Source organism: Musca autumnalis, unplaced genomic scaffold, assembly GCF_047663935.1.
Source record: "Musca autumnalis isolate F117 unplaced genomic scaffold, ASM4766393v1 scaffold_4, whole genome shotgun sequence".
Classification (NCBI taxonomy): domain Eukaryota; kingdom Metazoa; phylum Arthropoda; class Insecta; order Diptera; family Muscidae; genus Musca; species Musca autumnalis.
In genome coordinates, this window is record NW_027411977.1 from 75,544,028 (window position 1) to 75,566,441 (window position 22,414).

General features: G+C 33.1%; 2 protein-coding genes across 9 annotated transcripts in view; one reads left to right on the forward strand and one right to left on the reverse strand.

The window, feature by feature from the left end:
• Pura (Puratrophin-1-like) overlaps positions 1-4,403 on the forward strand; it is a 326,190-nt gene extending 321,787 nt beyond the window's left edge. For 7 of the 8 annotated variants that reach the window (XM_073984425.1, XM_073984429.1, XM_073984430.1 and 4 more), the window contains one exon: positions 2,850-4,403. In XM_073984425.1, the coding sequence (XP_073840526.1) occupies positions 2,850-3,115 (266 nt within the window). In that variant the 3' untranslated portion in view covers positions 3,116-4,403. The remainder of the gene's footprint in view (positions 1-2,849) is intronic. The other variant, XM_073984426.1, reaches the window with a different exon arrangement.
• Positions 4,404-10,445: 6,042 nt separating this feature from the next.
• On the reverse strand, positions 10,446-12,182 carry Urm1 (Ubiquitin-related modifier 1). The gene is made up of 5 exons (XM_073984440.1): positions 11,917-12,182; positions 11,784-11,854; positions 11,644-11,725; positions 10,649-10,697; positions 10,446-10,586 (listed from the first exon to the last, which is right to left on the reverse strand). Exons 1-5 carry the CDS (start codon positions 11,949-11,951, stop codon positions 10,518-10,520), a joined length of 306 nt encoding a protein of 101 aa, XP_073840541.1. The 5' UTR covers positions 11,952-12,182; the 3' UTR covers positions 10,446-10,517.
• Between the last annotated feature and the right edge of the window lie 10,232 nt (positions 12,183-22,414).

Here is a 22,414-nt window from a genome sequence, read left to right on the forward strand (position 1 = left end):
AAAATTTCAGCCCGATCCCAGAGGTGCCCATAAACGACATAAAGGTGTTTCAAGTATGAAATTTCCGAAAGGTTAAGACCCATATCTCGCAGTATGGATTTCTCCCCCGGAAAACTATATATCATTGTGTTCAGCGTCCCAAGGGCTAGATATGGTAACAATTTTAACTCGATCCGAGAGGTGCCCATAAATAACCTATAGGTGTTAAAGTACGAAATTTCCGAAATGTCAAGAGCCATATCTCGGGAAGTATGGACTTCCTCCCGGAAAATTATATATCGTTGGAATCAGGGTCCCAAGGGTTACCTATGGTAAAAATTTCGGACCGATCCGAGAGGTGCCCCTAAACGACACTTGTTCCTCAAGATTTGCCGGGAATAAGGAAACTGCTCTAAAAGTTGTCAAATACCAAAAATATAATGTCACAATATATGAGAGATTTACCAAAATATGGACCAAAATTGATCATATTTTAACTTGCCCCGTATCCAAAAACGGTAATTTTATTCATAGTCAGTTAAAATTTGCTAAAACACTGCTTCTACTTTCATGATTTTAGTTTCTGTAGTTTATACCCACAATTTGGGTAAATACCTGGGCATTTACCCATTTATACCCAATTTACCCATTTTAATGTGTATTTACCATTTGGGTATTTACCCATTTTCCATCTCTAAAAATACGTTAAACTAAGTTTGGAAGAAATTTTAGAGTTATCTTAAACTTCACTTTTTCCCATTTTTGTGTGGGAGATACCCGAGGCAGTGGATCGATATGGTCCATATTCTGAACTGATACATGACTTGATGAAATAGTACGATGTGCAAAGTCTGCACAAATCAGAAACTCCCTGCAAGAATTATTTTGCGGATTTGCCATTGTGGTTGGTTCCGTCAGGGTTTCTTGGAGCTTTAAGGCCAATATCTTAGGAAGTATGGACTTGTAACGTCGTAAAGGCACCGCAAGGACAACCTACTGAAACAAATTTCAACACGATACGAGAGGGGCTCTTAAACTTCACTTTATTCGAATTTTGTGTGGGAGGTACCCTTCGTCCAAACATACTTGGGTTATAAACCCATTATTTCGATGAGGCACATTTTTGGTCGTATCAAAGTGTATATACCCTCACTAGCCTAAAGGCTGAGGGTATAATATTTTCTTCTTTATTCTTTTATTTTTATTATGTCAGATACGAAGCGGAGCAAGAAAGCCAGGCGGCGAAGCTTCTTATGTACCCAGGCTTTTATACCCAAAGATTTTTCACCACAAAAGTAGAACACATGCTTCCTTATAAATACTACCGAAATACATACGTCGAACCAAGGTTCATTTAGTAAGGTTAGCCGGAAGGCGAATTCAGGCCTTAGCCTTCATTTGCTGTCAAACGTTTTTGTGCGTAGAATTCACAAAAGAAAGAAGGAAACGATAAAATAATTGTTCGCGATGCTTATATAAAGATGTTGTATACATACATGGTGCAAGGAAGAAGGTGATACAATAATACCAACTGATGTCTTCATTTGCTGTCAAAACAAAATTTTAATTAAAAATAAATAACAAATATTTCGCTTCCATAAAGAATATCTGTGTACAACATCTTTATTTAAGTTTCGCGAAGAATATTTTACCGTTTCCTTTGACTTTTTGTGTATATTTATATTTAATTTGACAGCAATAAATAAAATAAAATAAATGAACCTTTCAGTCTCCGTATATAGAGAAACGCAATCCAAACTCATGTCTACCTCTGTGGCAGTACTATAACCGCCATAGAGGTAGACGTTTTTAGGTGTGGTTGTGGCATGTAACGAAACATCATTTCCTTACCTTGTAAGGAAGTGTTTAAAGATTCCAAACGAAGATTTGTATGCTTTTGGTCCTTAAAAAATATGCAAAGAATATATTACATATTTTTTAATTTATTTCTTATTACATATACATACATTACATATACAATAAGTGTGTCTTTTTACGTGATAATTTGTAATAATTATTACTAATGTTGCAGATTTTGACAGTTGTATAAAGGAAAAGTTGCTGAAAAAAATGTTTCAGCAACATTTAGTGAGTAAAAAGACACACCAAATGTTAATATTATAACTTTTTAAGGACCAAAGCATTTATGGCATATCGTCTGTTCCAGAACTCCTAGAATCTACAACCTTTTACTATTTTTTCGATTACATAAAGGAAAAATTGTTATCGTGGTAAAAGTGTGTACATTCTTGCAGGTTTTGCAACAGGCATATAGTTTTATTGGTAGATCTTAAATAGTGAATGGGGTAAATGTTAGCTTAGAGTTTTTGTAATATATATGTATATAAATATATTAGTACTTTATTGAATATTTTTCTGTTTTCTTTACACTAACATATGTATATGCTACATTGCAAATAATAAATGTATATTTAGCCTATGTAGTTGCAAATCTTAGTCAAAATAAAACTGTTAATAAAATACATTCTAAAAGTTTGACATTTTAATGGTTCATATTCGCATGAAATTTGTTTTTGTTTAATAATTCTATGTCAAATCAGTATGGAAAAAAATAAATGTGTCTTTTTAATCTAATTTTATCAAATGTATTATTGAAAATTGTTGGGGAAATTTTTTCATTATTGTTTAACTTGTACAAAGTATTTTACATGTACAAAATATTATAACATCTGTAGAGTGATAAAGATATTCCCTTTATTGATGTGTTAATATTAGTTCTTTCCGATTTGACATGGAGGAATACCACATAATTAATTTGTTTGCGCTTTAGTTATTCAAACCTACATATAAACCATGTATATTATTAACCTAACATTTCTAATCTATATTCAATGTTGTATATGCTACAGAAAGTGGTATTATGTCTGATATATGCATGACACCCGATCAGGATAATAATGATCTAATAACAACATGGACATCCAATCCAACAGATAGCCTAGTCGTTTCTCCGGTCAATCACAACAACAATAATGGCGGCGGTAATAAATTCCTTCTCAAATGCCATCAATTCACGATGAATAAGAAAAACGAACATCAGCAACAATTGCAGCACCCAAAGGATTCAAAAAATGAAAATTACAATGATCCTGAATATCAGCATCATCAGAGTTGAACTTATATATAAGCCATATTCATCTATCCATATACATACATATGTTTCAATATATGTATGTATGTATAATATGTTTCAAATAAATTATATTTATATATCACGGTGCCACATGCAAAAATTAAAGGAATACTTTTAATGTGACCCAAAACTTACCGGCATTAATGCTTTCTTTTCAAATATTTTCAGTAAATAAATAATAATAAAATTCATATAGCGAGGTTATTAATGCTAATTAATTTTCAATAAAAATATATTTGGTGTGAATTACTTATACTTATAAACCATGTGAGAAGTAACTGTAGTACACTTATGGAGTATATTTAATAATAAAGTCCATATGTGAAGTTTTCAGAGAACTATATGGTAGTCTGTTCCAAAACTGCAAGAATCTACTAATTTTTACTATTTTTTCAATATCAAAAAGAAAAAAATGTTATCGTAGTAAATATTTGTAGATTTTTGCAGGTTCTGGAACAGACATATAATTGTAATGAGACATTTTTTTCAAAAATTTAATCTTAAATAAACTTCACGACTTGAAAGTAAACAGTTTATACTAAATAATTCAAAAAAGGTAATTCGAGTAAGAATGACATGTATTTATAAAAAATCTCTCAAATATTTTTAATAATTTTTCTATAAATGTTGAGTGTATATTCCTAGGTCACAAAAATTAATTTATATGTACGTATGTCCTAATTAACAGTGCCTTTTATAGCTATACACAACATATATTACAAAGAAAATTTGCAGCACCGTGTGATTAAGAATACAGAACAATATTGAAAATTCTTTATATTTATAGAATAGCTTTAAACAAATTATAATAACCATATTTGTTTATTATGTGCATTTCCGTATATTTTTCTTGTTCGTCTTTAAAGATTTCCATTATTCATTTTATTGTCATAACACATGATAATTGTTATTTTTTATAATAGAAGAAATAATAAAATCAATGTATTTATTAATTTCATATTTGTTTAATTTATATTCTATAACCTAAATATATTTGTATGTGTGTGTATTTTTGTTATATATTACTAAAGGAATTCCTTATTAAATCAACAAATATATTGTTTTCATCTTTAAACAACTTTGTAAATTACATCAATAGTTTCTTAGTTATATTGGATTCAAATTGAAATTAATAGAATATTAAAATTAAAAACATATTCCATTTGAAACATAGATATAATTTTAAACGAAAATTTTATATACGAAAAAAAAAGAGTTATACATATTATTAAACAATTGCAATTAAACGAATAAAGTTAATAATATATAATGTTGTTGTGTTATTATTTCTTTGGGCCAAACCTTAGACACCATAAATACATTTTCCATTTAGGCGTGCCAATTACCTGATCAGCTTCACGAATAGCTAATACACACTTGATGTGATGTGACATATGGAAACTAATCTAATATGAATTATACTATTTTTTAGATTTCCTTTTAAGTTTTGTACTGAAATTTTTATTTAATAAAATAACAAGTATTTCATAAACTTAATTTTGGCGTTATATCAGAATTACGTCCCTTTACCAAAGGCAAAGGCCCACACGAGAAATTAAGGGTTAAAAATGTTTCTTCATTCAAACGCCACCACGCCGCGGATGCTTGGTTAGCATTGCTTATATACTTTACAATATAACAAAAATGTAAATGCGAATTATAAGCACTGAATTACATATTGACATTATTTCTTCTAACACCAATGACTCTAAAACTTTAATGGATAAATGTTGCCACATTATATAAAAAAAATCTTCTAGGAAAAAATGAGGCAACACTGTGCATACCCAACAAACTGAAATGAAACTAAATCAGCACTTTGTACAGTACTCATAGAAAACATGCATTTCTCCTTCGTTGAAGGACGGCATTCAAACGATAAGTGTTTATGTAGCGGATCTCAAGCGGAATTTAATTGGGGGTATATTTGTAGTTCTGAAATCGAACCTGATGGAGGTAGAGTTTTCTAAAGGGGTTTGTTGTATTTATTGTTGTTTGGGTGATTTGGTGGGGTAAATTTAATTTGTTGTTGTGTGGTCAGAAGAGTTGTGAGCCGTTTAATATTTAGCAGATGATAGCTGTGTTCCAGAACTAAAAAGTTTTTACAATTTTTACGACTTTTACACATTTTACTTGAAAAAGCGTTCCCGTACACAAAAAAGTTGTAAAATGTTCACTTCTCTTTAAACAAAAATGGCGCTGAACGACGCTCTCTTTAAAAACTTTTTACACGACAAATTTGGACGAGTAAAAAATAGTAACCTGGTTGCCGGCGTCTGATTGGCTGATACGCCGACTTTGACATTTGTTCCAGTTTTTTTGACGTATTTTCCATTTTTCCGTTCCCGAACTATTTCAAAAAACTTGTGTGTGAGAACAAATTTTTTGCAGTTCTCTCTTTTACGAGTTTTACAATTAAAAAGTACGGGAACGAAGCTGATATTCCCTGAGTTTTGTATGCCCAAATCATGTCCAATATATGTCACCCATGAAGCTAGTTAGAGGTAATTTACACGAGGAAACAAAGTTTCCTCTAAAACGTGTGTTCCGTTTTGATTCTCATTCGTAATTGCATTTTCAGGGTTGCGCTGTTTGACAAGCGTACCTTTTGAACAGCAGACGTACGTTTTTACATAAAGTTATCAAAAATGATTATCTACCTATTGTACATGAATATTCAAAAACAGGTAAAAAGAAAGGGTTAATAATATAAATAACCATTCATGAAAAATTCCGTAAAAAATATTGACACATGAGGGTATAAAATACCTGTATTACCTGTCGTAAATTGTTAAAAAATGGGTATCAATTCATGAAGTAGGGAAATACCTTACTATAACAATTACAAGAAACGTTTTTTTACAACACAAAATAAATAAATTATTATGAAATTATTATTTATTTCTTGCACATATCCATCCAAAAGTGCCTTTTGTACGTTTTTGTACAATCATTTCTACATTTGTTCCCAACACTGACCAATTTTGCGAATGAGAATCAAAACGGAACACACGTTTTAGAGGAAACAAGGAAACACTGTTTCCTCGTGTAAATGAGCTCTTAATGTTTCAATGCATGGTAGAACAAAGAAGATAAAGTAAGTACTACAACAAATACAACTCCACAACAACCACATAGGAATTTATTTTTGTTTGTAACGTTAGTGTCAATGATAAATCTAAACAAAATACGGAAATTTCTATAAATTATTGGAATTTAAAAACTAATATTTTTTCACATTTGATTAAATATTTTGGAAAACATGAATGAAAATTCGTTAGATTTCGTCGTCGTTCGGACTTGGAGGTCATTTATATGAAGAAGTCTTTATAGGAAATAGTTTTTTTCTGATGAATATATTTTTTCTTCAAAAAATGTATATCCCTAATATACATCGAGCATAGAAATAAATATAAAAAATGTCGTATGGAATTTGACACTAACATTACAGCCCAATTCAGTCAGCTGGGTCATGGTAGAACAAATACAAGGTAAAGTTAATACTACAACAAATACAACTCGAACAACAACCACAAAGGAATTTGTTTTTGTTTGTAAACCTTAGTGTCAACGTAAATGTAAACAAAACAAGGAAATGTCTATAAATTATTGGAATTTAAAAAACTAATAATTTTTCACATTTGATTGAATATTTTGGAAAACATGAATGAAAACTCGTTAGATTTTCAATTTGAATGTTTCCATATCATTCCACTAAATGCATAATTTCTCGCAGAAAGTTGAATACTTGCAAAAATGTTTCGGGTCGCTGGTAATTCATTGAAAAAAGAGAAGATGTTTCAATCATTTGCTTTTGAAAACAAAAAAGCACATGTTTATTAGGGCTTTATTCTTTTCAAGTTTAAGAAAATACCACACATATTAACAAATATTGTACCGCCTCTATATGCGGTGTTTTAGTGTGCGGCATGTCGTTCGGACCTGGAGGAGGTTACATGTCAATGATATGAAGCCGTCTTTATGGGAAATAGTTTTTTTCTGATTGTTTAGGTTTGATACATTCCAACTCAACTTCCCGAGCTCAGTCGATCACGGATGCTGATTGACATCATCGTGCATCACCTCAGCAAGTTCCCTCTGCGGAGACCGTAGAGTGTTGATGCTAACGAGCGGTGGATGTTGAGTTTTCTCTCATTGGAATATGTAAATGTAGTAGTATAAATCGACTCAGATCCTCTGCGATCGCTGCAATCCTCTGCGATTGCAAGAACCTCTGCGTTCACTTGTCGATCAACCTTTGAGTAGTTCACTTCTCGCGCTTTAACATAACGTCTACGCGTTATACTAACAGGCCTCCGTCGCCACCACAGATTACAATTGGTAATCCTTTGTTGCTACTAACCGGCCTCTGTCGCCACCCCAGATTACAAGGTAATCTTTGTTGTTGTATGAGAAAAGAAATAAACATCACCAATAAACCAGCATATTATTTAATATTAAAACTGATACTGCTTGTGTTTTATTTTCTTGTTCTTTTCTCCCTCCACTGCTCATCATACGGTAATCCTGAGTTATCGAAGAAACCTATGGATTTCCCCTCCCTCACCTAAACACTGATGAATAAATTTGTTCTTCAAAAATATATATCCCTAATATACATGGAACATAGAAATAAATACATAAAATGTCGAATGGAATTTGACACTAACACTACAACCCAGTTCAGTCAGCTGGGTATTGCTGCTACCTTTTCTTGTTCTACCATGCAGCTGGGTATTGCTGTTTTTCTTGTTCTACCATGGTTTCAATAGCTCCGTTCCAGTACTTTTTATACCCTCAGCCTTTAGGCTAAAGAGGGTAGGTATTTACACTTTGATACGACCAAAAATGTGCCTCATCGAAATAATGGTTTTAGACCCCAAGTATGGTTTTAGACCCCAAGATTTAAGTTCGAAGATGGGCCATATAGGTCCACTCCTTCAGGTACCTCCCCCACAAATGTTAAAAAATTGTCGCTAAACTTGTGCGCACGATAACTCTTGTAGGGAATAACCGATTTGGTCCATACTTTGCACATCGTGTAACTTCTACCAAACTTAGATGAGGTTCCAATATGGACTCAATCGGACCACTCCTTCGGGTACCTCCCACACAAAATTTCGGAAAAGTTCAGTTTAGGACCTGCTCTCGAATCGCTTTGATTTTTATTTACGCAAGTTGTATTCGCTGTCCTCTATACGACGCTGTAAGTTTCATTAGGGGCAAGTCCATACTTCCTGAGAAAATAGCCTGAAAGTTACAAAAAACCCTATGACACCGTGTGTATTGGTTGGAGCACAAGATAACTCTCGAACGGATCTGCCGATTCGGTCCAAAATTTGGCTTTCGTAATATTTTGTCCAAACTTAGTTGAAGTTCGAAGATGGATTATATCGGTCCACTCCTTCCGGTACCTCCCCCACAAAAGTTCGAAAATGTTCGGAAAATTTGTGCGTACGATAACTCTTGAAGGGAGTAACCGATTTGGTCCATACTTTGCACATTATGAAATTTCTACCAGATGAGGTTCTAATATGGATTCAATCGGTAAACTCCTTCGAGTACCTCCCACACAAAATTTCGGAAAAGTTCAGTTTAGGACCTGCTCTCGAATCGACTTGGTTTTTGTTGTAACATCTTGTATTCATTGTCCCCTATACGAAGGTACAAGTTTCCTCAGGGGTAAGTCCATACTTCCTGAAAAAATTGCCTAAAAGTTGATAAACAAACCCTATGACACCATGTTTATGGGTGGAAGGGCAAGATAATTCTCGAACGGATATGCCGATTCCGGCCAAAATTTGGCCTTCGTAATATTGTTTCCAAATTTAGTCTAAGTTCCAATTTTAATTTAAATTTAGTTTAAGCAAGTCCATACTTCTTGAGAAACAGCCCGAAGGGTGTAAAGACCCCCTATGGCACCCCCATGGTCTATGTCGGTCCATTCCTTTAAGTACCTTTTCCGCAAAATTTTTGAACTTTTGTCGGTTCATACGACCAAAATTTTGAAACCCCCTAAATACATAAGTTTTTTGTGAAAAAAGTGTTTCAATTTGCACAGGCTGAGGGTATATCTCTGTCGGCAAAGCCGGCAGATACTTTTTTACTTGTTTAATGGTAAATTGTGCAAAAGAGAGAACCGTCAAAAATGAGTTCAACGCACACATTTTTCCAAAATGTACGGGAACGGAAAAATGGCAGAAACGTCAAAAAAAACTGGAACAAATGTCAAAGTCGGCGTGTCAGCCAATCGGAAGTCGACAAACATGTTACACTTTTTTGCTCGCTCAAATTTGTCGTGTAAAAAGTTTCTAAAGAGAGAGCCATTCAGCGCCATTTTTGTTCAAAGAGAAGTGAACATTTTGCAACTTTTTTGGTGTACGGGAACACATTTCGGGGAAAAATGTTCAAAATGTGTAAAAACTTTTTAGTTCTGGAACGAAGCTAATGTAAAAATTTGTTAACGCAGCGAAATCTAAAATTTGAATTAGGAAATCATATCTTAATTTTTCAGGAGGATGGGATAGGCTTGCGTTTTATCAGTTTTACACCCAGTTTGGGAACTTTTAGAAGGAAATTTTCACTGTGAACCATTCCCTTGTCAGTCAACATAAAAAATCCCGGTGAGTTTTTTCAGTAATCCAGCCATGGGAAACCTCTCTAAAATTGGTTCAAAGATGTCAATATTATAAGATAGGAAAAGTCAATTGTGAAAAATTAACTGTAGAGGGAGTTAACCTCTGTTGCTACGACATCATAGCAACATTCTGTTAAACGAAAACTGTTACTCATTGGAATATTGACAAGAAAAACATTAAAACTCAAATTTTACGGCATTCGCTTTTGATTTTTTCATTGAATGAACAATAAAAAAAGAAAAGAAATAAATTTCAGCCACAAAACACGACGTTAATGTTTTCTGCCGCGAGAAATTGGAATCAAAAACGATTGACATTGCTGTTATCATTTCCAGTGAGTTGTGTAGCCATCTGAAACCAAAATGTGGAACTATTATCATATGTTTTTGGAAAATGCATTTGTTCGAGTCTTTATTGCTATACGTCTTTGATTGGTTTCTGAAGACACACCTTTAACATATCAATGCTTAAGAATATAAGTTTTACATGAAAATTTGACGCTGAGGAGGACCTCCTTTTTTTCATGGACACTTGAAACTTTAAGATAACCCCAAAGCTATAAATATGTTTTGAAAAATCCAAATATTAACAAAAGGAAGCTTATAATAATGTGGGTATGCAATAATTAAGATAAATTCGTCGTGAGTATGGATCAAGGTGATTAATTTAAATAGTTTCATATAAAAAATAGCTTTATTATAAAATAGGTATATTTTTTACAAATACAGAATTTATCATTTATTCAATTATCCACCATGTAATGTAGAAATAAACAAAACGTTGTCTTTTTGTTGCAGTTCATAGTCCAATTCACCCTAAAAATATTGAAATAAGTAGAGAAAAGCCAAAATATATAAAGTAATACTCAGATAATTACCAATAATTCCCAATCGGTATCGTTGATGAGTACCAAAATGCCTGGTCGTCTGCAAATAAAATACAACATGTGCATAGTTATCTTCATATCAATTACCAATATTGAAATATTTTGATTTTGTTTTTTGAAGCGTTTAAATACGTTTCCGTTACGACCAAATTTAAAACACTCCTCACTCACATACTATTTTTTAATATAATTATGCCCGTTCCATAACCTGCAAAAATCTACACATTTTTGCTACGACAACTAATAATTTTTCCTTTGTGTAGATTCTTGGGATCAAGTTGAATTTAGCGGCAGGATTTTGAAACTTTTTTACAGAAAGTTTTCTAAAATTAATTGTTTGTCATGGGGTTTTTCCGAATTGTCGAAGCCTATATCTCGGGAAATTCGGACTTCCCCCATCTCATATGTATATTGGCCCAATCAGCATTCCAAGACCTACCTGTGTACAAGTTGAATGTAGTGGCTGGATTTGAAACTTTTTCCACAGAAAGTTTTAAAAAAATTAAATTTTTGTCGAAATTTGCCGGCCTTCGGCCATGATTTAAGACTTTCTACTATGACAGATGCTAAACAGGTCTAACGCGATCATAATTTTTTCAATTTTTTTTTTTTTTTTTTTTTTTTGTAAAAAATCATATGGGTTTTTGGAACTTTTGAAGCCTACATCTCGGAAAATACGGACTTCCCGAACATGACATATATAATCAGCATTCCAAGATCTACCTGTGGACAAAATCTCAAAATTGTCTGAGTCCAGCCAATACATCCATCTTATGCCCAATTTTCCGAGTCAGGCCACTAAGTTCATCTTATGTCGATTCTTGCAGTTCTGGAACAGACAAATGTAGGTATTTATGTATGATTTCTCTTTTTTTGGGATTTTTATCTCGAAAAATATGAACTCCCCGACATCGTTGTTATCAAGATACCAAGTCCTCCATACCTTATGAAACGATTGGAGACACATTCGATATACATATACTTACACCGTATCTCCTTGAATAAACAATTCAGGCCTTTCACGTAATATATTGTCTTTCATCCATTTCAGCAAATTACGTATAGTCCCTGAAACAAGGATGTTGCATTTTATTCCCAATTATTTTTGTAAGAAAAAGCACCTTACATTTTTCTGTTGCCGGTGGAAGTGTGACTTCGCGTTTTTTGATATTGTCAAAAAGCAGTTCTGCTCCAGCACTGTGAAAAGAAAATATGTACGCAAAATTAGTGGTTCCCAGAAAGAATAAAGTTGTATTTACCTAAATTCAATTTCTATATTTAAATCAGCAGTCATGATGAATGATTTTATAATTAATTATGGGTCGAACTGGCTGGAATTGGACGGGGTCGATGAGCCTCTTGGTTCTTTTGTTTTTATTTACTAGCTTACAGTTTAAGAGACTCTTTCTCGCATGTGTTCAACAGCTGTTCAGACACAAATAAAAAGTTTGAAAAGCGCTCCTCGATCTCAAAATAGAAAAGGTAGTGGTGTAGAGTAGAGCTGGCAAACCATCGATATTCCCAACATTAGATATTTTCGATATATCATTTCAAAAAATCCATAGCTATTGCTCTGTTCAAGAACATAACTTAAAAGGAAATAATGAATATGTTATGTAATGAATATGTATGTATGTCGTAATAGTTAATAACATAAATTTATATTAAATAAAGTGCTGACATAGATGTCAACGCCTTACTTGCTACAATAAGAATACAGTGACACAGAAAAGTATACATACACCCTACAAAAATGCAGTTTAGGCTAAGTCGTTGGGTTTTTTTTTTACAGCAACAACTGCACTGTATGACTCCAAGGTGACAAAATAACCATAATTACACAAATTTATTTTAATCTAATACGTATATTAACATTACAATTAAAGAAATTCAATTTTCACAACACAGACAAGTATATATACACCCCAAGGAAATACGAGTATTACACTGTGCAACATTTTTGAGCCAATCGCGTGCAAACAACTTCTGTCCAGAATTTTATGAAAGTGGAGGACCAATAGGCGAAAACCATATTTGGGTTTTGTTTTCTTAGATCGGGTTCGGTTTTTATGGCCTCATCTAAACATGGTTAAATATCGAATTTTTAAAACAAATCGGGGCTGTATCTCTGAAACCAATGCGAATCTTGTTTTGACATCTACAGCAAACTTGTAGAAAATAGCAAGTAGAAAATATTTGGAGGAATATTATTATTATTATTATTATTATTTATTAATAGATTGTTTATATAACATTGTGGTAATTCTTATGTTCTACGGTTTATAAAATGTAATACAAGTTCCAATCTATAGTATAAAAGGCTAGCTTAAAGCTGTAAGCCGTTATAAATCACATGTTTACATTAGTGTTTTATATGTATGTTTAAAGTATAAATATCTTTGTATTACTAATATTCAAAGCGAAAATTCATTTAAAATTAAACTTCTATAACTTATACAAGTTTCTAAGTATTTGTACAAAGATTCAAAATGAAAACCATTTAAAATCCTACAGACATCATTTATAGTAAGAAGCTCATATCCAAAATATGCCACTCTGTATTGTTTGTATAATGGACAAATGCCAATAAAGTGGAACGTATTCTCTGGTACGTTCATGTTGCACATAGAACAAATAATATCAGTACGGTTTTTAAAGCAACTGGCGTTTAGGTTTAGAAGGCCACCTCTAGCTTTTATGACTAAACACGAAGCTCTCGCGGAGAGTTGTGCTGTTTGATTTGAGATTTTATCATAACTCAATTGGGAATATTGATCATGGTTCTGAGAATTTAAGGCTGCAGTGCAAAAACTTTGATATTCCTTGTTGATCAGTATTTCTAATATTTCTTTCGAATACATACATTTAGGAGTATTGTTCATTGGAGGAGAATAACGCAGTGATGAGCAAAGATTTGACCAGTCCTTAGCCCAACTTAAATCCAGGCGTAAAATTTCTTCAGCTAGTATTCGTGGGAGCCTTTGTTGGCTTAGGCGTAAAATTTTGTTAACGTAAGCGAAGTGAAGTTTTAATGACGTAACGAATAGAGTATTCCAACCGGTCTCAATGTATAGCATGTAATTAGGAGTGTTTTCTGGTAAAAATAGTACTCTTTTTATGAAAAATCTAAATAATTTCTCCACATCATCGTATCTTTTATACCCCCAAACTTGTGCGGCGTATAACATAATTGATTTTGAACAGGCATCGAAAATTTTTAACTTGTTTTTGCGCGATATATTGTTATTGGACAGATATTTGGACCATGTGGCGTTTATAGCCAATTTAGAAGCTGAAAGTTTGTTCTTAACATGTTTGTTGAAGGACAAATTGTAAGTTATGTCGACTCCAAGGTATTTGTATGAGTTCACAATGTCAATAACCTGATCTCCAAAATGCCAACTCAGTTCTCTGGATATTCTTGGACCTTTCCGAAATACTAAAACTTTCGATTTTGAGAGATTGACCTTTAGGCTCCACATGATGCAGTAATCTCGTAACACATCAATCATTTCCTGTAGACCTTGAGGAGTGTTTGATAGTATGACGATGTCGTCAGCATATAAGAGAAGTTTTATATTGGTGTTTGCAACATTTACACCACCAGGGAGAACATCATGTAGATCATTTAAGTACAATGAGAACAGCATTGGGCTTAGAATACATCCCTGCTTTACACCAGATTCTACGGGAAAGTAGCTCGAGAATGTATTTCCATCCCAGATCCTACTTTCGCAGCTTTCATACATAGATTGTAAAACTCTTACAATTTTTGAAGAGAGGCCTATGGTGGATAATTTGTAGAACAGACTGTTTCTAGGAATAAAGTCGAAAGCCGAAGAGAAGTCCACAAAAAAGGCGTATGTGCGATTATTTTTTTGATGGTTCAGGGTAACTATATTTGTTAAATTGAAAATATTATCCACCGTAGAGTAATCTTTTCTGAATCCGGCCTGAAATTCATTCAAGATATTGTTTCTACACACCCAATGTGTAAGACGATTTAATATAATGTTGCAGAAAATTTTACAAACGGTATTTATAAGTGATAAGCCTCTGTAGTTAGAGACAACATTCTGGTCACCTTTTTTGAACAGGGGTATAAGGATTGACCTTTTGAAAGAAACTGGAATTTGTTCATGAAGGAATATTCGGTTATAGAGTGTCAACATATAATTGTGTAAAGAAGTAGAGCCATATTTGTAAAATTCATACGGGATGCCATCATCTCCAGGGGATTTATTTAATTTCAGGTTTTTTAAAACAGTGTTTAGTTCCCATATTTCAAAGGGTGAATCTAGAAAGGGGTCAAACCAATAAGGAATACACCAACTAATTTTTTGAGAATTGTTACTTTCTAACAGCAATGGCCCAAAATGAAGCATAAAATCGTCAGCGACGAGCGCGCCTTTGTTGGAATAACAATGATCCTTTAATGAATTTGACAAATTCCACCAGTCTTTACTACATTTTACATCATCTAGTTTTTTTAAATTGGTGTTGTAGTGTTCTAATTTCTTTTGGGCACATAATTTACGAAAATTTACTCTGGAAGAATAGTATTTTTTTCTATTCGTGGGAGAATGACACGTTTTGTATTCTTTTAAATGCTTACGCATAACCACTCTAAGACGGTAACATCTCCAGTCAAACCATTTATGTTTCGGTTCAAAAAACTTTTTCTTTGGAGCTTTTTCATGAGCAAGTTTTATCATGTTTGTAAATGCGGAAACCAAGTCATCGACTGACGATCGGCTCGGAACAGTCAGGTTACTAAACAGTGAGGTGAGGTTTTCTTGATACTTAAGACGGAAATTATCTTTCCAGTATAGTTTTTGTAGCACTTTATGGGAAACAACATTCCTAGAAGTAGAAGGGATCTTCATTTCAAGGCTTAAAGGCATATGATCGGAGAAAGGTTCATATATAATTTGGAACTTATTATTTGGAGGAATAGTGAACTCGAAAAACTGTATTTATTGCCTAAATTTTTTTAATATATCTAAAAATTCTATAATTTGTGTATACTTCGCAGCGTATCTCCCAAAATGTTAGATTCTTCTTAATTTTACCTTTTAGGAAAATATTCTATATACACAACTCATCAGAACATTATATTGTTGTAAAATGCCTCTATCGCCTTGTTCATAGCAAATTTTTCAACAACAATTTGGTAAATATTTCTATAATTCATTGAAATCCCCAACATGAGAATAAACAGCCTGTGTGAACATTGTTTGAAATAAGTTTTGTAAAAGGTATGTTATGAAATAACCCTTAAACAACGTGAAATAACCATTTTAGAGTTTCAGAATGTTCTGAAGAATTGGTGGTCACATTATTTGGAAAATTTTTAGAATGGTTACTCGTTTCAACTCCCAACAGTTTAGTTGTTACTGACCAGTATTTCAGAAATTATGTAAACTTTTCTATATTTTAACGAGTTTGATGCGCTAGATGCAGCTTTTACTAGTTCATCTGTTTGACACATAAGTTCTACTACTTTAGGGCTACAATATTGCTGAAGACTGCAAAACAAAATTCTTATTAGTTTCGGAGATAAGGTTCTGATCACTGGAAAAAAGTCACATTTTAGGTCGGTTTAGATGAGGCCATAAAATCTAAACCCGATCTAAGAACACAAAACCCAATTAAGGTTTTTGTAGTCTCAATATGTACTTTCAGAAAATGCCCATTAGAAGTTGTTTGCATTTTCAGTGTTGCACAGTGTTATCGTAAAATTTATGGAATTAGTATGTAGCAAAATTTATACATTTTTAGCTTTGGCGAATGTCTCTGGGTGTCTGAGATATATTTTACAGAAAGCAAATAATTTTTGGGTGTTTAATGCCGTTATTTAAGATCGGACTTCTTGTATAGCTCATTAAACCTGACCCTTGCTTAATTCTTTGCGTTTTTAGGTATTGTACTTTATAAAAAGCACAAAATTAGTTTCAGATTGCAAATCTTGAGACCCTAGAAAGCTTTGGAGTTGTTATTGAGCAAAATATTCCTTCCTGGACGTCGATTAATACACGCTTTTCCTTAAAATGCTTCAGGAAGTTAATATATTCCGCGGAATTCCTTGCGCAAATTGCATATAAAAGGCATTGAATTGCCTTGTAATATGGTCCGATACAATCCAAGCATTTTTGTAGGGTGTATGTATACTTTTCTGTGTCACTGTATTTAGTAGGGCAATATGGTGCTGACTTATAGCTCATTTAGACTAGCCATAAATCCTCGACTGGATTTAATAAATCCAGTACAAATCTCATTGCATTTAGATATGCATTTTGGAGGATTTAAATGGCAGTCAGCTGATTTTTGTTCATAGCACAATTACCAAGGTAGATGCATCAGCCCATCTGAACGAATGTGAAACGTCAAAAGAATTTTTTGTAAATTGAATTCGTCTGAAAAAACATACGTCAAATTACAAATGTATTGTTTAATACTGAAAATGTTAGCACATTATGCTACTAATGCTAACTAAAGAGCAAATAAAGAATTATTTTATCGCAGTTTGCCCATCTAAAATAAATAAACGAATTATTTTATCGTTTAGACATCATAAATATTAGTCTTGGTTGATTAAAATCAACTTTGTACATCAAAACAAATTTAATTTTTCCGCCTTGTTTACAAATTTTTACATTTTAAATTATTTTTAGTGTAGCAATTCACCGATGCATCTACCTTGTTTCTTGTGCCAGCTTGCAACTTTTTGTATTTTCTAGCAACATGTTGCAAAAAACAGAGTTGTATACGAAGATTTATGCCAGATTTAAAACAAATCCACTCAATAGGAGGATTTATTATTGTATGGGAAATCTGGTAGATTTTGGCTGGATTTAGCAAATAAAACCTGATAATGCGCTAAATCCGGCTAATGGTGTCATATCTAAATGGCATATTAGATGTCAACGCCCGAATTGCCACAAAAATGCACTGTTCCAGAACCTGCAAGAATCTACTAATTTTAACTACGATAACAATTTTTCCTTTATGTTATCGAAGAAAATAGTAAAAATTAGTAGATTCTTGGAACAGACCATATAATTACAATACAATTTGGTGATGGCTAGCTATACTTTTAGTTTAAGATCAATTACATTTTTACATATGTATAAAGAGAGCAGTAGTGGGATTCTGTAACTCATTTTTGCTGTTACCGACAAAAATCGGTAAAATTAAATCGCAAAATTATGGCTAAAAACATAAAGAAAAGTTGGCATCACTGTTTGTGTCGGTAGAGGCTAGCGACTACTTTTTATTCATCGTTAACTTAAGGGCTGTTTACACCATCTATCAATGTCATATGAGCTGTCATTTCTTTCACCCATTCGACATTCTCTATGTTTGTCAAAATTGACGTCATCCATACAGCTTTCAATTTGTGCGTTCATACCTACAAGTGTTATTTTCGTATGACATAACCTATAAATATAAAAACAGCTGTTTTTGTCATTGTTTACATTTATTGTTGACCTGCAAATTTGTGCAAATTTTACTTTTGGTCAAAGGAAAATGAATATCTATCATGTTTGTTGTGGTAGAATAGGTTTTTGGGGTTATAGAGGCATTTATGTTTTTGCCACAAAGCAATCATTTCCACGACTGCTTCTTTCGACCAATCGATCTGAAAATTACATTATAAACACTCTTTGTTTACTTTTCTAAATATTTAAATATACATAACTTTCCATTTTCTTTTTTAAAAAATTTTGTTTTTCTTTTTTTTTTTTGAGAATGCCAGAAAACAGCTGATAAATTTATGTTTACATACGAGAATGCCGTATCAAATAGAGCGCTCCCTAAATGAAAAATGTACATATGAGTTGCCAAATCATTTTGATAGATGAAAATTTTCATAGTGGTCACACTATGTGTACAACATTCGCAGGTAGAAAATTTGACATCTCATACGACATTGATAGATGGTGTAAACAACCCTTTACCGAAAACTTTCGTTAATTATCGAAATTATAAGAATTTTAATTTTACCGACAATTATCGATAACAGCAAAAATGAGTTACAGAATCCCACTACAGTTGGCTCGTTATAATAAAGTAATTCATAAGTTAATACTAACTTAATAAATTTTTTTTATTCATTGAGCCAAAATGCCAATGTAAAGAAATATTGCAGTCATTAATAAATAACTAGCTGACCCGGTCCGCGTTGCTGGCCCGTTGTTTGGGTTCTCCGTGTAAAATTTAGTTATCTATCCAGTATTGATACAGCCATAATTAAGCATCCCTCTAGAAACTTCATAATATAAATCAATGTTTTGACATAAACTCCATATAATGGTATCCCCCAAATTTAAGATATAAAATCTCTTTTATTATACCCTTCACCATAAATCGACAGTTTAAAGCACTTTGTGACCCACATATAATGGTCGGTGCACGTCAATTAACATTGCTATATATTGGATTGTTGGTCTCGGTTGGGGTCGTAATTATTACTGCAGAGAATTGTCAGTATAGGTCCACGTTTTGATATAGCTCCCATAGAACGGTACCGGCTGATTTTCGCTATTTTTGAGGATTTAACATCATTATTACACCGAAATGGCTGAAATCTGGTTTTAATATATTTTAAAGAGGAGAGCATAAATATTCGGATCGACCGAAAGACACGCCTTTTTATTTGCGCTCGGTATGTAACAGTTATAGGTTCACGTTTTGATATAGCTCCCATAAAACAGTACCTCCCGATTTTCGATAGTTCAGAGATATAGCCACTGTTGGGGGTCGTAAACAGTCTTGCAGAGAATTTTCAGTAGATCTTTCTGGAATTTCGATCTAGTGACATCTCAAGTTATCGGGATTTTACTGTATTCCAAAATGTGGAGTTGTTCGCGCTATCCCACTTATTGTTTAGTGTTCAGCGTTTATAGCGTTTTTTAGGCACGCTGAAATAATAAATGTTTGCAAATTTTGTGATGGCCGCGATATTTCACTTTTCACGATATTTCACTTCCGCGAAGACCATTCAGGATCAAGACAGTAATTACAGTAGTATTGCAAACAATCTGTAAACAAAACGTTCAAAAATATCATGGACTTCCGATTTAAAAAAAAAAATTGAAGGAGAACCTCCGGTCACTACACTTAGCCGTATTAAAATAGCTCACGACCGCGCTATCCCACTTGTTAACCTAGTGTTTATATCATTTTTGTGTCACGCTTACTAAAATTATGTATATTAATTGAAATAATACATTTTTGAAAACTTTGTGATGACCGCGGTCATTCAGGGAAAACAATCTGTAAACAATACGTTCAAAAATATCAAAGATTTCAGATTTTCTTAAAAACATTGTGGGGGAGCACCACCGGTCACTACTCTTAGCCGTATAAAAACAGCTTACGACAGTTCTAATTAATTGAAATAATACATTTTAGAAAAATTTGGGATGACCGCGATATTTCACTTCCGCGACGACCATTCAGGGTCAAGACTGTAATTACCATAGCATTGCAAACAATTTGTAAACAATATATTAAAACGTATCTTGAACTTCGGGGTTTTTTTTTTAAAAAATTGTGGGGAGGACCACCGGTCACTACACTAAGCGGGATAAAAAAATTTATTACGACCTATTCTCAGATCTAAAAACTCCACATACAAAATTTCATAAGATTTCCCAATCGATTTTTCGGAATTTCTATATAGTGACATCTCAAGTCATCGGGATTTTACTGTATTCCAAAATATGGCGTTGACCGCGTTATCCCACATACTGAAGTCAGTGTTATAGCGGTTTTGTAGTCACGCTTACTAAAATTAGGTATATTATCTGAAATAATACATTTTTGAATAATTTGGGATGACCGCGATATTTCATTTCCGCGACGACCATTCAAAAAAATATATAGCCTATTTTCACCACCGGTGTTCCCAGTACATTATCTGAAATTTTCAAGAAAATCTATTCAGCCGTTTTTGAGTCTATTCGGAACATACAAACATACAAACATACAAACAAACAAACATACTAACATACACACATTGCCTTTTATATATTAGATTCATACAAAAAGCTACTATTTCTTACTACGATAACATTTTTCCTTTATGTTATCGGAAAAAATAGTGAAAATTAGTAGATTCTTGCAGTTCCAAATACAATTTACTTTTCTGAAAATTTTGTACGTGTTTTGTACGTATTTTTGTTGTAATTTCCCCAAACAACTTAAAGAAAACTTTAGCGTAACATATTCAAAATTTGTCGATACCACTACCTTCATTTCAATTTGCCTTTGTTGGCCCGTCATTTGGTATATCTCGGTGAATCTTAGCATATCCCTAAAAATGTTTACCAGTGAAAAGCTTATGCACATAGGTAGTATGGTATCAAATAGTCGACTGTAGCATTTGCTCACTTGCTTTTCCATTATTTTATATACGACATAATTATTTTTTCTTCTCTTTTTTTTGGAGGATGAGGGTATCTCGTCAGCACATCTGACTGATACTCATAGCGATTATGAATCTTCACGTAGGGAGCTACTCACAAGTGAGTTGCAGTTCACTTTCACCTGCTCGAGCTATTACGATTGGGCAGGGAGGAGCACAAAAAGTGAACAAGGGTTGACAAGTCGGAAAATGGAAAATAATGGCGCGACTTGTGAACCCTTGAAATAATAATTTGTGTTACCATACCGTCATTTTTTGCACAAATAACTTTGGGATTATTAAATTCTTATTTTTTGCATAAAAAGTAAATAAATTTTCAAATTAATAAACATTTCTAGCAAGAAAAATGTCGGTTATTAAAAATCCACTGTAAAAGAACATGAATATTGGTAAAAGAAAATACAACATTGAAACAACATGGCAACATCTGTAACAGCTGTTCTTTTGTTTTGACAGATATGTGAAAATTGTTTATTTACACTGAAGAATTCGTGAAATTTATTGGAAAATCGTAAAAAAGTGAACAAATGTCGTTTAAAAACGTCATTAAATGGCTACAATAAGTAAATGTTTAATGTTGCATTTTGGGTGATAACAGAAATGGCAAGTTCTGAGGAATACCAAGGAAATGGAGTGGAAGCTGTACCAGCGATGTTAGGACATCACAGGAGATCAATGATTGGTTCAAATGAGGTTCAGCATTTAGCCAATTCCAAGAATTGTAAATACAATTCGTGAAACATCCGATATTTTCTCCAGTATAAGAACCAATTCTATGAATGCTAAGTATAATTCCTAATGCTTTCTTCAACACTTAAACCAATTTAATGAATTTTAAATACAATTTCAATAAATTTCAATTGTAATTCCAATTTTTTTTTGTTCATGGCATATAACAACCGGTACTTAAAATACTATTCCAGGAAATTGCTTGGTGTAGATACCATTCCACTGGGTTATCGACGATGACGTGATTAAGATCTCAAAATGGTTTGGATCTTTTTGGGGCAACGGTCTGGACTTATATTCCATCAAAATATTTGATTCTATTCAAGCTTGAGGGCAAGTGATTGGACATGTCATCTTTTTAGCACCAGCACCCATTTTTTCTAAGACTGCGACCCCAAAAGTTCCAAATCGTGTACATTACTCTCTCTAGGAACAACAATCGCAGACATGGGTTGCTCCAGATTGGGTCCTTGTATATTTGTGAACCGCTTTATACAGTATGCACCTTTTTGATCTGTCCATACCTGAAAACGGGGAACGCTTTAGTTACAGTACTTGCTTGGGCGTTACCGTGAGAGCCATCCCAATCACCATCT

Coding starts and splice junctions, on each gene's coding strand:
- Urm1 (XM_073984440.1), bottom strand. CDS start 11,951: ATGACTGCTGATTTAAATATAGAAATTGAATTTAG. Junction 11,855..11,916: donor AATATAGAAATTGAATTTAG/GTAAATACAACT, acceptor TTCTTTTCACAG/TGCTGGAGCAGAACTGCTTT. Junction 10,587..10,648: donor ATACCGATTGGGAATTATTG/GTAATTATCTGA, acceptor CAATATTTTTAG/GGTGAATTGGACTATGAACT.